The sequence below is a fragment of the Aspergillus brasiliensis genome (genome assembly GCF_001889945.1).
Source record: "Aspergillus brasiliensis CBS 101740 unplaced genomic scaffold ASPBRscaffold_4, whole genome shotgun sequence".
In the NCBI taxonomy this organism is placed as follows: domain Eukaryota; kingdom Fungi; phylum Ascomycota; class Eurotiomycetes; order Eurotiales; family Aspergillaceae; genus Aspergillus; species Aspergillus brasiliensis.
Genome location: NW_027137445.1, coordinates 2131866 through 2148755, shown reverse-complemented (window position 1 = coordinate 2148755; position 16890 = coordinate 2131866). Strand labels below are relative to the sequence as shown.

Sequence of the window (16890 nt, the reverse complement as noted above, 5' to 3'; positions counted from 1 at the left end):
GGGGTCAAGAACAAAAGGAAGATAAAGGGGGTGAAGACATCGTGGGGGTGGCTACGGGAAGACAGCGGGAGGGGAATATTGTGGGCAAGGGAAGCTGCGATTTACCCCATACAACAAGTGACATCAACCAAGGTACAAAGTGGAAGGAAGCGAGGCAAATGGCGGGGAGGCAATAGGAGGGACCCAAGATCAGGAGACCCAAGAGGATTGGGGATGGGAAGGTGTGCATCTTCAATTGCTCTTACCCCTTTCTTCTGAAGTAAAAAACGATCGTCCAGCTCAAGAAGGGATCTGAAGAGAATCTTGTCGGACTTCTTCGTTGGCACGGGAGAAGGAAAATCACCGTTTATATGGCGAAAGGCAGCGGTGACCGAAGGTTGTCTCACAAGAATGGGGAACCAGAGACCCCAAGACAAGAAAGCCAAAGCAATATATTCAAACAGAAAGCAGAATTGCGATAAAAGGACACCGGAGGGAAGATCTGGTGACAGTCTCCGGGAGACAGCAGAGACCGAAAGAGAGGATGAAGCTCGACGAATCGGGGGGGAAGCTGAGGTTAGGAGGGAAGAAGAGGAGGAGGGGGGAAGCACCGAGTACTAAGCGGATGGGAGCTGTCGGTCGTCCCCAACTGCCATTCGTCAAGCGACCACCGGCGGAGAATCCCCAAGCTTCAACTGAAAGGAGGGACCTTTGGTGTTTCCCTTCTGGAATTTTTCTTTCTGAGTGGGATTTCTCAAGAGGTATAGACAGAACGATTTTTTTGTTCGACTTTATTTGCAAATTTTCCAACGATGGGGGGGCTTTTTTTTGGCCGAAGTGGGATTGATGGTACGGAAGAGAACGGAGTCTCCTCAGTAGCAGAAAAGGGGGGGCAACTCAGTCCAGAATTGTAAAAAAAAGGCTTATTGAGTTGGCGCTTAATTTTGAAAATAACGGAAAGGAGAACACAAGAATAGCTTCTCCCACCAGAGAATTACTGATACGATTCTCTTGGATGTGGTAGTTCCAAAAAGGACACACCAGGCAAAGCGATATCTGACAGAGAGAGAATGACAGATAAGCCAAGTGATGGAGACAAGGAGGCGTGATCGTCGACCTGAAGGAATGATCAGGAGCGATGAGAGGAAAGAGGGAGGGGGGAGAGAAAGATTAATCCAAAGGAGAGGGATGGTGAAGAAAGAAGAAGAGATAAGGAAGAGGGGAGGTGAAGGAAGAGAGAAGAAAGAGGATGAGGTGAAGGTAAAGAGGAAGAGGAGGAGGAGAGAGAGAGACAGAAGTTGAGTTAGTCTACTATTAAGTGGTGAGCAGCAGTGCAGCAGCATCCAGTAGTAGCTCTCTGACTGTAGCAGGGTAATAATACTTACTCAGTCCCAGAAAAGTAAAATAAAAAACAATACCTAATATAATACTCACGATTAATAGGTCCAAAGTGAAATGGACATTCGGCCAATACGAAGCCAAATACAACAATAATATAGCAGCAACCTACCTAGTAAACTACTAACTAGAGATGTGGGGAGAGAAGCAGAGGAACATCAGGGAAAAAACCGCACAAAATTTCAGACCGACTAACTAGATAAATGCCGCTGAAAAGGGTCTCCCAAAGAAGAGATGTTTCCGCCTTCTATTGTATCGCTACAGTACTTATTACCCAAATCTGACCTGATCATTCACCATCGCCTATGAATGACACACTTCAAGGCAAAAGCAATCCGAGGGAATGGTGCATTAAACTTGTCACTAAACCAAACTTACCATACATGGAGACCAACAGGGTCTGGGTCGGGGGAATTTCATTGCAGCTTGGCTCCAAGCCTGTCAGTCCGTCTGCAAGACCTTTCTCAATAGGCTTTGTCTCGCTTTGATCACTCCGCAAATGAGTCTCCAAACGTGCGGCACAAGCAACTGACTTGGATATGTCCTCACTTAATGAAGATCACCCCTCAATCCTTCGGCATTGTCAATGACGAACTGCGTGGTCAACGGCTGGCTGGAAGATCAACTCCGGAGAAAGGTAGAGATAGAAGGCGGTAAGACGCCGTGGAGCTCACGACTACTTACTACTTACTATCTTGGTGTACGATCGCTGTATGGAAACTTTCTGCTCTGCGATACCCACCTTGCCTGCCTATTGGCGTTCGAAGGCGACCTGCATGCTATTCTAAGTATGTCGTGGCTCCAAAAAGCCCACGGTCGATCCAAAGAGCAAGTGCACAACATCTGGTCCCTACAGAGTACTATATGCATGAAACTGGCACTGGTGGCAATGACTCCTGGAATGTTTAGTTCTCAAGTATTGAAGATACCACGATAGTAGAGCTCTGTTGGTGCAAGGTATGATACGTATGCAATGGTATCGATACCCTCCCTGATGATGCGACCGGTCCAATAGTGGCCCGCTATTGGATCCACGGCCGGCTTTTGGCGGGGCTCTTGTCGAGACCGTGTATCAAAGGGTGGCCGAGGTGGGCGAAAAGCTATTGGGGTGTGAGAGACAGATTAATACGGAGTCGCTGAGGGCCAAGTTAAAGGAGAACTGATATGTCGGTCAGTTATAGAAAAAGAGAAAAGAGTTAAGCGATGTCTCAGATGCGCTCTTGTCCAAGCTGTCTCGTAATGGGTGTTGATCATAGTAGTGGTGACGATGATGATGATGCAAAAAAAGGGTTGTCCGGTCTCCAGGCTTTCCCCCCTCCGACCGAGGAACGGGTGACCGAGCGATCCATGTTTAGCTGGTCGGTTTGGTGCAGTAGCTGCCCCGTTGTACCGTAAATGTGGTAAGCGCTGCTTCTCTCCGGCCCATTGGGGAGTTCGGCGGGATGTAGCCTAGTTATTCAGGCCATGAACGTAGCTAGCGCGCTCTCCGAATGACTAAGCTCCGGCCGCCGTGTTCTTCCCGCAAACACGTTCGGTCTCCGTTTTGAAGATCGCATACCAGCCATCGTCTCCAGATAGGCACCTCTTAGTTCAGTCCCTCGCTGCCGCGCCCGACGGTTGCCTTTGCTGTTTGATCACACTCCCTAAGGTCTTATCTATCCTGTCAGTGCTTTTTTGAGCCTGCGGACTCATATTGCGGCGTCAATTCTTGTTCTCTTTGATTGCGAGTACGGAATTCCCATGCAACTATTTCCCTTGCGTGTGAAGCGCGGGATTGTTGAACTAACCTTCTCCGACCCTGCAGAACCAGCACCGACAACGATCATTCTACGTGGCTCACACTCGATTTACCTTTTCCCCCTGCGACGGAATGCGACATTAGCTTGTCGTCAACTACACTCACGATACTAGCTGTCAATTGTATGCGAAATCAGATACGGTTACATTTACTGCGGCTCTCAACAATCTGTGAAGTCAATCTTTCGGCCAGAACTGGCACATACCAGCCATATTTTCTCTGATTTGTTCAACGCGGATTATGGTCTGTAGGAAGGGTTAATCTGCTTTTGGAGAATTGTCGAACCTCAGCGGCAGAGACTTGTCATCGTTTCATCCCGAATACGTCACTCTTTCTTGCTGCGGCAACATCCTCATTCTCTCAACGAACTTCTCTTGCTGAGCAACGACAATGGGACACATGAGCTACCCCTCCCAAATGGATAGCCCTTCCAGGCAGCTAGTCCAAGATCTAGTGCGGGACCTTGAACAGCTCCGCGTGCACAATACCGAGTTGAAGAAGGTCAAAGCCTACGAACGCCGATCGTTCTATGAGAATCTTGACCGAATTGATAGCGAACGTGAGGCCCAGCACAATGCGGCCCTTGACAAGGCTGCCGCTCTTCATGATCGGGTACTGGTGGAGGCCGAGGAGACGTTGCGCGCACATCAAAGAGCGGTAGAGGAGGAGCTCCGTCGGAGAGAGGAAGAGGCACGGAAAGAAGCGGAGCGCATAGAACGAGAGAAGGCCGAGAAGCTACGGCGAGAGCAGGAGGAGGCTGCTCGGCGTGAGGCTGAGCGCAGAGCAGCCGAGGAGGCGAAGAAGAAGGCGGAGGAAGAGGCGGAGAGGAAAAAGAAGGCGGCGCAGGAAGAACAGGAGCGAAAAGAACGAGCCCGACTAGAGGAAGAGCAACGCAAGCGTCAGGAGGAAACACAAAGGGCAGAACAGGAGGCGTCCCAACGCCAAGCGGAAGCGGCGCAAAAGGCACAGGCGGAGCGACAGCGACAGGTTGGAGGCGCCCGTCTTACGGATGAAGAAATCAAGGTTCAGGCACGCTACGTGGAATTGCATCAACATCTCAAGAAATTCCGGCAATACCTGAAAAACGAAGGGAAAACAAATGCTATAGTCAAGCAGAACATGGGCGATATGCGGCGCACGATCAAGAAGTGTGTTGGACAACTACGTGAGGGCAAGGGAGCCAACAAAACACAGGTAAGTGTCTTACTTTGCTTCTCATAGGGTAGAATCAGGCAGTGAGCTAACCTCGTCGACTGCCAAACAGCTTCAAGAAATTCGAACGACGCTGGAAAAAGCGGCCTCCATTGCTGAACCGTCGGTGGATGTTCGCCAGTTCATCGCCTTCCCGCCCGAGAATATTGCCAATTCCGATGACAATAAGGTGCCTGCCCTATTGATTTATGCCTTGAACATCTTCTCCAAGTGCATGATCTCCTCCCTCATTACGGAGGCTTCCATCAACCTGGGCCATGCGGAGCCGGTCGGGATTGTTGCGGCGCAGATATTCTCCGCCGATGCCTTCATCTACAAGGGCTGCCACATGGTCGACATTCTCCTGGCCAAGTACCGTGTCGTTTGCCCAGCGCTGTGGGGATTCTACGGCAATGAGAAGACCGAGGGTGGCCGCCGTGCCCTGGGTTGGTGGCGCGAAGGACCGGACGGGCCGTACATTAGCGAACAGGCCCACGCCGACCGAATGACAGCTCTGGGTGCTGGGTATGCGGCCCTGACGCTGCGCAATTTTGGCAAAACCGCGCGCCAGAACCCGTTCCCCAACACCATGTTTTGGTTTACCATGCATAAGATCCTGAATATCCCTCCCGCCGAGATCCAGGATACTCATGTTACCCTGCTTTCGGCCATGCTGAAATCGTCAGCCGAAAGAATTGTTGGTTTCTTCGGACATATCGGACTGGCGCTGATGAGGAAGGCAATCGTCGAATTGCCCGACAGCCTGCCCCGGCAGAGCATGAGCGTTAACCAACTCAAGCTTCTCAAGGATCTGTATAAACGGGAAAAGAATATTTTGCTCTGAGCCGGCGGTTCACCAGGAAGGTCTATTTTGGGTTGCGTTAGGTCCAAATTTGCCTCCGGCCTTATTCCTTTTTTAGCAAAGATGGGTGGCTCCACCCAAGCTGTCAGGCTTCCAGCAATTGATGATGATGATGAAAGGCCGTTGCCGCACATCACGATCCCGGCATGGTATGACAAGCGTCTGACGCCCGACCGAGCATTGTCCGGTGTCATGAGCACAAGGCTGATCTGGAGCCTAAGCAAGGATGTTGATGACGCCGTTACAGTGCTGGCGCCAGTAGGCAGTTTGATGCCCACCGTATTGAGTACGCTGTACTGGACGATGGAGGATTCCTGTTTCTTCCATTTCAATTTTGGGATCTTACTAGCTTCATTCCGCTCGGTGCATTCTATTATATTGTACATTATCTATCACCAGCCCTACAGAGGGGCCTACTAGGTATACGAAAATTAAGCGGAAAGATTAGATGAATGTGACACAAGTGTCAATCCGACTTATCCGCGGGTTTGGAAAGCTGCAGATCAATCAGGATATTCATTGGGTTTGCAACCGGTACCTTTTCTTTTCGCGGTAGGACCACCGCCGAGAATCATCCGATGGAAGACCGGCATCACATCACGCCACTGATGCGCTGCGTCCAGGGCTGCTCTCCGTCATTGCCGGCTCTTTAAGGTTGATGGAGAGCAAGGAATGCTTAGCATTCCATCTCGGTTTTCCCAGCTCCACTCGGCCCGTCACAGCCTATGGGGCTATTGCCGAGTCGATAATTGGCTTTCTCGCATGTTATCTCTTGACACATGCGGTATACACCACCAACGCATCCACCCGAAATGACGCGCTAGTTTGCACCAGTCATTGCTACTCTCGTCGACTGACATTTGTTGACATTACACAAGAGCAAAGGCTGGTGACCCTCACAGCCCTGGATGTCGATCCACGCCATTCGGTATGACCGGCCCTGGGCCTGGTCTGCCAGGGACTGACTTACTTGTCTTATCGCCGCTCATTCATCTTCCCGTATAAAACTGGCCTCCCACTAGCCTACAATATGCTGTCTCCTGTTCCCCCGACAATCATCACCTGATGGACATGTGAGTACACCTATACACAATGTCTACGATCAATTCATCCATGGCTGCGACCCTCCCCATCGAGCTCATTCTCTGTATCCTCGAAAATGTCGATATCGAGACGTACGTCGCTGCCCGCTCAGCATGTTGCTCATGGCGAAAAGCAGCGTCAATGTCATCTATCCTTCGGAACGCTCTGACCGAACTCCCCGTGCCAATACCCCCACGTGCCGATTCCCTCACAAACGAAGAATGGAATGCGTACTTCTGCCAAACCGCTTGTTTGAACCTGCTGGGCCACCGGACCCACATCGATAAAACCGCCTCCAGACGTGACATGCCTGAAGACTGCACCCCTACTACAGTACTAGCGACATCTCAAGATGGCCGAACAATGGCGACTCTGAAAGGAGCACGCGCAACTATCTTCACCCGTCCGAAGCAGCAGACTCCCTGGGAGTACTCCCTGGCCACGACGCTCTATCCCCTCTGGACCTCGGTATACCGTGCCCTCATGGACGGAGGCAGCACCGGCTGCGGCATGGCCCTCAACCCACACTACGCAAAACACTGCATCGCCATCTCCTCCCAAGGCCACCTTCTCGCCGTCGGCCTAGGCAAGACCCTCCAAATCTACAGCCTCTCCGAGGACGAAGACAACGGCATTTCCTCCCCAGCAGAATACACGCTCGACCAGCGCGACGTCATATACGCAAGTTCCCCAAGCGCAGGCTACGAGGAAACCGACGGAGTCATCGACTCCCTAGAATTCACCTCCGACGACACTCTCCTCCGCGTCGCAATCCACCAAGAAACAACAACAGCCTTTCAACCGAATCGCGTCCGCTACCTAGGCAATCCCTCCGCCGCTCACCAACACCACCATCACCACAACCCACCCTCCCTTCTCCAATACTGGCGCGAAAACGTCCACCACATCCACCTCGACTCCGCCTCTATGGCCGTGACTCTAGGCGCAGGCGAAGAAAAAGTCGTCTTCCGAGGTCTACGCCTCCTTTCATCATCTTCCTACAAACCGACCACAACAATTCCTCAGAACCAATCAGACTCATGGTTACACTACTTCACCGCATCCCTCCAATCCGGCCCCACATCCGCCTACTGCATCGGCCACGTCTCCATATCCTCCTCCCCTCGCACATCTCAACAAGTATCCATCACCCGCCTACTCCCATCCCGCCAACACCACGATCTAAACACCGATCTTAAATCAATACCTTTGTCCCCAGCAGCAGCAGCAGCAGCAACAATTCCCCGCTGGAGCCCACTCAACCTCCCCACCGCATCTTCCGCAGTTCCCATCCTCTCCACATCGCCGGATAACAAACTCCTAGTCATCTACGAACCTGATTCTTCTACCCAAAGAGGAGGATGTGGAGTAGGAGAAGGAGGGGGAATATACGTATACTGCATCGAGGAGTGCGGGTCCATGCATACCAGCCATACCAATCATACCATCAACAAGAAGACCGGTGATGATGATGATGGTTCTGCTATGAGTACCGACCAACAAGAGAAACATCATTCCATTCTCTGTCCTCCGGAGGAGGAGGAAGAGGAGGGGAGGAAGATCCCGTCATGGTCATTCTTGTTGGATAGAGTATCCGTGGATGTGGATGAATTGAGGGTTAGTAAGGTTGTTGATGGTGGGTATTATGAGGTGATGGCGTTAGCGAGGAATGATGTTTTGGAGTGGAGGATTCACTGATGACCTATTGAGTAACTACTTTTAAGTTTACTGCCAGTGTCTGTATTGGGAAGACTTCCTAGAAGTTATAAGCAAGGTGGGGTGATGTATTATGCATGCATGCATGCGTGCGTGCATGCTTGTATGAATGTATCTTGTCTAAGAATAAATGCTGTGTATGTATGTATGCCTGTGAAAGATAAGAATGGAATCTAAAAAAGATAAGCATATGTATTAGACATGTCCAATTAAGAAGTGAATAGAATGAGAAGGGTATCTACATGATACACTGTTGACTTAAATAGTAGCCAACAGCAAGGGGGGTAAGAGAAAAGAGGGTTAGTGGGTATGGTATGATGATGATGATGATGATGATGATGATGATGATGATGATGTAAATGAAGTAAGGGTCCTCCTGCAATGGCGCATGCATCTCCCAAGACGGATTACACACACACCATTATGAGATAATAATAGTGCGGTGCATGCATGCAAGGAACCACAAACGAGTGACACGTTGGAATTATTTAAAAAGGAAGTAAAATAGCAAAAAGCGCAGAAACTTGTGTACAGATTTGCGGCAAAAGTACATTTCAACAGGTGTGGTATCCAGTAGGACGCAGGAAAAATGTGGTATGGTATATTAACGAAGGAAAGAATATCATAAATCCACTGCCGTTGAGCAAAAATATGGGGGAAAAAGGTCAATAAACTTGCTCAAACCAAACAATCAGCAAATGAACATGTCAACTGGCACGAAGTATGCAATATCAAATGAGAGGTCGATGTGGGTAGGAAAGGGGAAAAATGCATCATAATGTAACAGTATCAGTCATCTCCGTGATGAGACAACTGACGATTTCAAATGTCTATGGACATGAATGAGAAAAGATAGTGTATAGACAGTTCATGCTTGTATTTGCGGTCCGAATGGCCCGTCTGCCGTGTCCCGAGGGGATTCCGAGACGAGACCGTCGGCTGTGCTTTCCGCATCCTCCCCAAAGGAGTCGTGGGCATAATCAGCAGGCTCCGCATCGTGGTCGTAACTTGACCTACGGAGCAACGGGGGCGTACTCGGCGGCTCTCGCATTCTGCTTCCGCGAGCTGGAGCGGCCTTGGGCGTCGTATCGTAGTTCCTCAAAGGCCGACTCGCCGATGGACGCCTGGAACCCATTGTCGCGGAAGTACCAACGGCCTGAGGCGAAGCCTGTCGGACACTGGAGGCCGGAGGGGTCAAGAGGCCTGACAAGAAGGAGCTTGCATTTCCAGATTTCGATGGCGTCTGTTCGGAACCGTGAGAGTTGGAAGTATCTCTTCCCTTACGCCAGTTGCCCCAAGCCGCTGCAGCTGCGAGAGGAAGATTGCGTGGTGACGCAGTCAACTCTGCCAAGGAGGGAAGGCTAGGGAAACCGTGCCCGGAATGGATTCTTTCCTTCTCCTGTTGCTGCATCTGCAAATTGGCCTTCAAACGGATGGCGGCATCGCGGACCGCATTGCGGTCGAAGGACGGCTGCGACACGGTGGTGATGATGTCCTGGAGGTCATCAATGCGGACGCCCAAGAGCTCACGCAACCAGTTGATCTCTGTGTCTTTCTCCTTGATCTTGTTTGGAGCGTCCTTGTCAACAGCGGCGACTTCTTGTTCGAGTTCCTCGATGCGAGTTTCACGCTGCTGCAACTGGTCCTGAAGTACCAAGATTGACTCTCTCAAGGCTTGAGGCGAGATCTTCTCAGGCATCATGGATCCCTCACGGAATGCCAATGAAGGCGAGCTCGAGTGCGCAGGCGGCATGGCGGGCGCTGCCTTGGCAGACTGAGCGGCCTCGGCAGCAGCACGGGCAGCAGACTGTGCAATTTCGAGCCTCTCCTCGAGGTGATGAACCCGGTCCTCGAGATGCTTCACCTTGTCATCAGACAAGGCCAGGCGGTCGAGAAGATGAGATTCCGTGCGCTGTCTGTCTTCAGAAGCATTGTGCAGCGCACGCGCGTGGCGTTCCCGAAGGTCATTGAGCACCCGTTCGTGTGCCCGCCGTTGTTCTTCCACTGCCAGTTCCTTGGCTTGCACAGCAGCAGCCAAGTTGTTGGCCTTGGTCTCATTGGCCTCTTCCAACAGCATCTCGTAGCGCTCCCGGGCGGTGTCACTTTCCATCCTGACGTTGTCCATTTGACTCTGGAGACGAAGAATCTGGGTTTCCAGTTCAGCACGGACAATGTTGACCTGGCTGTTGGCAGCATCAAGATCCGACTCCAGCGAATTCCTGGTGCGCTGAATCTCAACGCGACTGCTTTCACGAGCTTCGTTGAACTCCCGCTCAAACCGAGCCGCCTTGAGCTCCAGATCATGGTTTTCGAGCCGGAGGTTTGCGACGAGCTCTTCAAGTCTGGCATTCTCCTGCTGAGATTGGCCAAAGATGAACTTCAGCTTGGCTGCCTCGCGCTCCTGCGCTTCGAGCTCATTGATATCCTCCTCAAGCTTCTCACGGAGCTTCACCTCCCGACCATATGCTGCACGAAGTTCGTTGTACTTGGCATTCAAGTCCTCTTCGCGTCTACGCCAAGAGGCCTGGTCGCGGGTGACGTCCCGAGTCACGGTTGCCATCTCATCCTGGAGCCGATCAAGCTTCTCGCCGAGATTGTGCCGGATACTCATGCCGTCCTCCAAACGCGTCTTCAGCTGGCCAATTGTACCCCGTAGTTCCTTGTTATCCGCCTTGACCTGCTCGAGTTCAGCTCTGGCCTCCTCGCTATCCCGTTTCCAGTTATCGCTCGAAACGCGGTACTCATCCAGGGTGCCCTGAAGTGCGATGTTCTTGGAGGATAATTCAGCGAGAGTGAACTTCAGCGTCTCCTGCTCTTTCTCAAGCGAGTCGGCCTTATGTTGGATGTTCTCAAAGTAAGGAATCTTCTCGGCCTTGAAATGGAGCAGGCGGGACTCGGCGGACTCAGCAGCTTCACTGTGGCGTGCAGCATCCTCCTCGGCGACCTTCAGTAGCCGCTGGAGCTCCGCAACGGAGTCGTTAGCTTCTCTCCGAAGCTTGTACTCCTGATCGGCCCGCTCATCAGAGAGCCTAAGCATATTCTTCAGACCATCAATCTGGAGCATAAGGCTTTCAGCGCCGATCTCCTCTGCTTCAGAGGGACGAGAGTTCTGCTGGCTCAGTTGGTTTGAGACAACGTCTTGAATCATTATCCTTATCTCATCCACCGGATCTTGCGATAGCTTCTGCACGGTCAAAGCCTGGAGAGCAGAGACGCTTTCACGCAGCTGTACGAGTTCGGAAACCGTTTGGTCCTTCTCCTGCTCACTATCGCGGGATGCGAGTGCCTCCAAGAAAACGGTCTTTAGCTTGTCAAGTTTCTCCTTCTGGCGGAGATACGATCTGGTACTATATGACGCGTTCTCATATACATCGTCCTCATCATCAGCGTCGCTATTATCACCCTCGACAGATGCGCTCCACTCCAATTTGGTGCGAGGACCAGGGGCGATTGACATGACAGATTCTTGAATAACACCAAGCGCGCGCTCGAGCGGCGTTAGTCGTTCATCAATGGCGGAGCCGACGAGGTCGTTGATCCGACGATCAAAGAATCTGCTCCGGTTCGCCAGCTTCTCATCTTCACCAGACGAGATCACATCGTCCCAGTCACTGATGTGATCATTCTGGTTGACCAGATGCCGCACAGGAGAAGGAATTCCAGAACCGACACCCTTGGAGGGGGAGACAGAGAACTGAGATTGAGCATCGAAGTCGAGCTTAGGTACATTCAGTGTGTTGGTCATTAGGCCACGTCCTGGGCTCGGGCTGGGAGCCTCGCTCCTATTGTCGGCAGGAGCGTGTCGCTTTTCTTTAGATGGATGCAGGGCAGACTCGGGGATACGGTCACGGGGCTGAGGCGTGCTCAAACGTTCAATTCCAACGTCCGAGTCATCATTCAACTGCTCCATGATAGCATTGAGCTCCTCATCGTCAGGCGAGTCCTCAGCCTCATCAGCATGGGTTTCAGATAGCATAGGTTCACGCTTAGGGGAAGCTGGAGCTTTGGAAGTGACATCGGTCTTCCCATCATCCAGCGGCTTGGGGGCAGGCGTCGGCTCCCCAGCAGAAGCCGGCACATATTCGGGAACAAAGGCTTTGAACTGAAAGGGCTTCGCAGTGGGTGACAGGAGATTGTGCTTCTGGTTATCTTCGGTAGGCTTTTCTTGCTCTTTGTTGCCAACAGATTCTCCCTCGGCGGATAGCGACTCTGACTTGGGTTGTATCTCGGTAACCGGTCCTGACTCCTGAGCTGCTTCCGTACTCTCGTTCTTCTTATCGAAAGGTGTCCAGGTCGACGCTTCACTGATGGGCGTATCTTTCCTTTCGGCGAACTTGTCGTCCTGAATCGAGACAGGCTTCTGGGTTGCTCCATTGCTATCTCCACCCTCGGGTTGTATGTTTTCTTTGCCTTCAGCGGGTACACCGTGTGCGCTAGACACTTGCGATTGTTGAACGTTACCGCCCTCTGACAATGCGTGAGACATGCTGAACTGGGCCTCTCCATCTGATGCTTCATCACCGCGACGTGCACGCTTGTGGCGATCAGTACGGACGGGGCGGCCATTGTCATTGTCGGCCTCCTCTTTGCTGCTCTTGTCTTCCATGGTCTCATCCGGTCGCACGATGGGAATGGCCTTGGACTTCTTGGAGGCCTTTGATGCCTCCGAGACATCGGCATCATCGAATATTTTGGTTCGGCCATTTGCAGGTTGCTCAGGCTTCGCGGTGAAGCTACTTGCAGTGGGATTGAAAGCAGGAGCTGCGACATTGAAAGAGCCGGTGGAAAACTTGAACTCGCTCGAGCCGGTGTTTTGTGTGGTTGGATCATTAGCAGGAGCACTGGGTGTGAATGGGGGTGCGGTAAGATTGAAGGCGCTAGCAGAGGGATTGAAGCTGGGTACAGAGCCAAAGGTGAACATCGGATTTCCAACAGCCGAGGGTTGGAAGGAGTTCTCTTGAAAGGGGAATTGCTGTGAAGGGATTGAGGCAGTTGGGTTGAATTCCTTCGCATCGACGTTGAAAGTAGAGGACGAAAGCTTGGAGCGGTGTCCGCCTGTATAAGAGCCAGCACTGGGCTTCGGTTCATGCCACGGTATGTTATTCGCAAGTGGACCATGTCGCTGAGGCGTTCCAGAAAGACTCGGGTTTGTATCGATATCGGAGCCATCATGGGCATTACCTGCTGCATAATCGCCGCCGTAGAACTGGTGCATGTGTTGAGGGAACTGTTGGGAGGCAAGAGCGTCGGCACCTGGGAAAGCCCAGCGAGATTGTAGAAGGTCAGAGCCATCAAAATTATGAAGAGCCGGCTCACGATCGCCTTCGTCAAGCTGTCGGTCAATAGTCTCCTCCAGATGATAGCTCGGTGGTATTCTATCCAGACCCTTCTGTAGCGTTTCGCTCAGGTTATGGCCACGGTCGTGACCACGGGGGGTGGGCTGGGCGATCTCGACGGTAGAGGCGTGGAAGTGATCAGGCCCTTCCGTTGGGGTGCGAATGGGACGTAGTAGCTGGCCTTCAGTGACATTATCCCGCAACTCATGATCACCGAAAGCCTCCTTGGGTAGGCCTGGCTGTTCGTTCAAGCCAGGGTGGAAGGCACCCTGCTCGTTCAGGGGCGACACGGGAGAAAGAATCGAGCCCAGGTGAGGAAGTGTTCCAGGAATGGATGCGGCGGGGCCTGCTTGCCGCGCATTAAAGAAATGTTGGGGGGTGAGCGAGCCCTGAGCAGGAGGAGTAGGTTGAAATTGCATAGGGTATCCAGGGAGCAGATTGTTTTGGTCGACCCCAAGGAATGGGGTTTGTATGCTGAACTGCGAAGCAGGAGAAGCAAGCGTCCCCAGACCGGCGGGGTTAGCTGGCTGGCCCAGCTGCGGAGAGAAATGATGAGACAGAGATAGAGGGTTGCTAGCTGCTGACCCTGTCGGTATCGGTGGCGACGATACAAGGCCGGGGAAGGGGGCCATTTGGCTCATCGCAGCGGAGGCTGGTGAGATCGAGGGCTTGGGTTCATCCAAGAACACACCCAGGGCACGTAGCTTCTCTTCCTGAAGATACGCAACATATGCATCCCACTCTGCTTTATCGGGAATGCTGACCCCATACCTTCCTTCCTGTCTTTCCTCATGAACTTCTGCCGGATCTGGGAAAAGCGGACGACTGAGGCCGCCCAACTCCGTATCCAGCACATCTTCCGATCCGACGCTGAATCCGCGGGTGTCATATCCCTGCTCTTCCCAATCTCTCAACCGTTGCTTGACATCGTCCACCGTCAACAAACGGTACCCAGACTCCTCCGTGCCTCGTTTGTCGTCGAATGGCAGCGAGATGAAGCATGCTTTACCCCGCCAAATAATCTTCTTCCTGAATCGTTGTACCGGCGTCTGGCTGTCCCTGTCGAGCGCTGGGCTTTTCACGGCTCTCGGCTCGGTAGGAGTATCAAGTTGTTCCATCAGCGAAGGATCTGGCGGGGTGGGAGGGAGCGGTTTTTCTATCGTTGGAAGTGCCTTGTTGGACCCTTGTTCCACGAGGGACTGTGCTTCTGTTGAATCCATTGTGATCGGTTGAGGGTCTTTATCGTATGCAAACCCCCAAAAGTCTTCCTGTCGAAGTGTATCTGCTCTCTTATGAAGATAATCCCTTGTCCGTTGGCGTGGGAGGCTGCCTTCGCGACGAGCTGTTCTTCGGTTTACGAAGTCAGCTAAGGTTGGGGTCTTCAAGAGGTCCTCGTCGCGAGGATCTTGTTCCAGGCCGAGCCAATCGTCAGATGCGTCCTCTGCGAAGTAGTTCTGTGCTGTAATGAACGAAGGAGCCTCACTGCCCGAGTCGTCGCTTAACCAATTGCTTCGTTCGGTTCTGGGTTGACCGGTGAGGTATTGATTAATCCAATCTTGCGTAAAGTCCTTTATCGACTTCCCACCTTTCCTACCAAAAATGTCTCGGGCTGGAGACCGGCTGGAATTGCCGCTGTACAGTTGTCTCGCTGAGCTGTCCCGGGCAGACGGTCTCAAGAGCTCGGGATTGTTCGATTCGGAACCGTTACGGATGCCACTGTGCATCGATACCGGAGAGCTATTTCCGGAATCACGGTCGACACCTCCGGCTTGACTCAGTGACCACGACAGCCTCCGAGGACTCGGTGCAGCATACGGTGAGCCCCAGGCGGTGGTATAGTAGATACTACTCTCCGCCCTTCGGTTTTCCGGGGAGGTTGACGAATCCCAGGCGGCCCGGTATGTGGATAGAGTAGGAAGGGTATTCGGGGGGTTCGGGGTGACGCTGCGGCCCCGGGGGGAGTTCGACCGGCCAGGTGATCCAGCGGCCGAGAGACTCGACGCTCCTGGCGATGCGGAAATGGAAGTCAATGGCACCGTCAGTAGGGAATCGTCACGGAGGCCGGACGGATCTGTAGGGTGCTGCGGCGACGGCGAAAGCGCCGAGTTGGCGGAAGATGCGGAGGGACCTAGATCTAAGCGTACAACGGCATCGAGGTACTATTAGCCCATGGACTAGATTGGAGGTGTGACGGGAACGAGGAAGATGACTGGCAGGAGACACCGCCATAGGGAGGTGGGATTTTTGGGGGGGAAGATGAATTGGAAATGTGGGATTGATGCAGCCAAGGTAACACTTCGACAGGCAGACACACCTTCCGTTTCGACTCCTGCAGCAAGCGCTTGCTTGCTGCTCCCCTTATCGTCCAGAATGTTGAAGCATGGAAATCAAAGCGCTGAGACCGAATCCACCTCGCCGATGAGCTGTGATCGACACACGAAAGGAGGGGAAGGGACGAGACAAATCACACGCTTGGACGAGAGCGCGATTGGGGAAAAAAATGCGACCAGTGAGTGGTACCTATAACACCGTGGAATTTGGGGGAGGAGGGTGGAGGGGGGAGGAATAATCTTCAGGGGCGGTGGGTAGTTCCGAAAGAAGATCCCCAAACAGACATCCGCGGATTGCGGCGACGGGACAAGGACAGAGAGAAAGCGAATGGATGAACAACAGATCACAGATACCTAAGGTATGCGAGGGAACTTGGGCATGGCGCATCCACAAAGGACAGCTGGATTGGAGTTGAAAGAAGACAAGGATCAAGCGTTGCGACTAGTAGTAGTAGTAGTAGTCATAGAGGAAGGTGTGGTGGTCAGAGAGTAAGTAATTGAGAGGCGGACCTTGATTTTTTCCTGTTCAATTTTTTTTTTGTTTTTGGCAACTTTTTTTTCTTGCCCTTCCTTCATTCGAACTTGGATCGAATCAGTCTGGGGAGGCCATGTCACGATCCGCCAGCAAGCAAGCCCGTTTTTTGACTTTCCAAAGCTGCACAGGCGCGTGAAAATAACACACAACTTAACGCTAAACTACCTAATCAGCAGTGGAGAGCTGCGAGGGCGACCGTTGGGGGAAAGGTAATGGTATGGTAACCACTTCCCAGATATCCGCATTGGGAGCGGATTCTGGCCTCACGACTCTTCAAAATGGGCCTTAGTTGGACGACTAGTGAGCCAGGTTAAGCATGAATTGGGGATAGTGGTGTTCCTTAGCCCGGCATAGTGCCTCCAGCTGGCCAGCTCAACCCGATCTTCATCTTTGACCGCCATCTACGTACGTGGTGCTCGGCTGTCTGTAGGTACCAACCTTACCCAACTCATGCGAGTCAGTGGGTTATCAACTCTATGCTCTGCAAGCCTGCAAGGCGCGGGGATTCTTTGAGTTTGGGAGCAAAACAGTATGTATGTATCTGTCTGGCAGCCTGCAGAATGATGGGTCTTCCTCCCTCTCCCCAGCCTGCCGGTGGGATATGGCATCCACCAGCACTTCCCCAGCCTTTACAATATAGATACTAGATAGATACCCGACCG

At 52.4% G+C, this 16890-nt stretch overlaps 3 protein-coding genes across 3 annotated transcripts; 2 read left to right on the top strand and 1 right to left on the bottom strand.

Moving 5' to 3' along the window:
• Positions 1 to 3565: 3565 nt before the first annotated feature.
• Positions 3566 to 5210, top strand: ASPBRDRAFT_122321 (putative RNA export mediator Gle1; the record flags this gene model as incomplete). The annotated part of the gene is made up of 3 exons (XM_067617502.1): positions 3566 to 3941; positions 4062 to 4369; positions 4440 to 5210. 3 exons carry the CDS (start codon positions 3566 to 3568, stop codon positions 5208 to 5210), a joined length of 1455 nt encoding a protein of 484 aa, XP_067481068.1.
• A 1110-nt stretch (positions 5211 to 6320) lies between these two features.
• On the top strand, positions 6321 to 8009 carry ASPBRDRAFT_28995 (F-box protein; the record flags this gene model as incomplete). Its single annotated transcript, XM_067622593.1, has 1 exon — positions 6321 to 8009. The coding sequence occupies one exon, from the start codon at positions 6321 to 6323 to the stop codon at positions 8007 to 8009; it is 1689 nt and encodes a 562-aa protein (XP_067481067.1).
• An 886-nt stretch (positions 8010 to 8895) lies between these two features.
• ASPBRDRAFT_121698 (putative myosin class II heavy chain (MHC)) lies at positions 8896 to 15592 on the bottom strand (the record flags this gene model as incomplete). The annotated part of the gene is made up of 2 exons (XM_067617449.1): positions 8896 to 15497; positions 15562 to 15592. 2 exons carry the CDS (start codon positions 15590 to 15592, stop codon positions 8896 to 8898), a joined length of 6633 nt encoding a protein of 2210 aa, XP_067481066.1.
• Positions 15593 to 16890: the final 1298 nt, after the last annotated feature.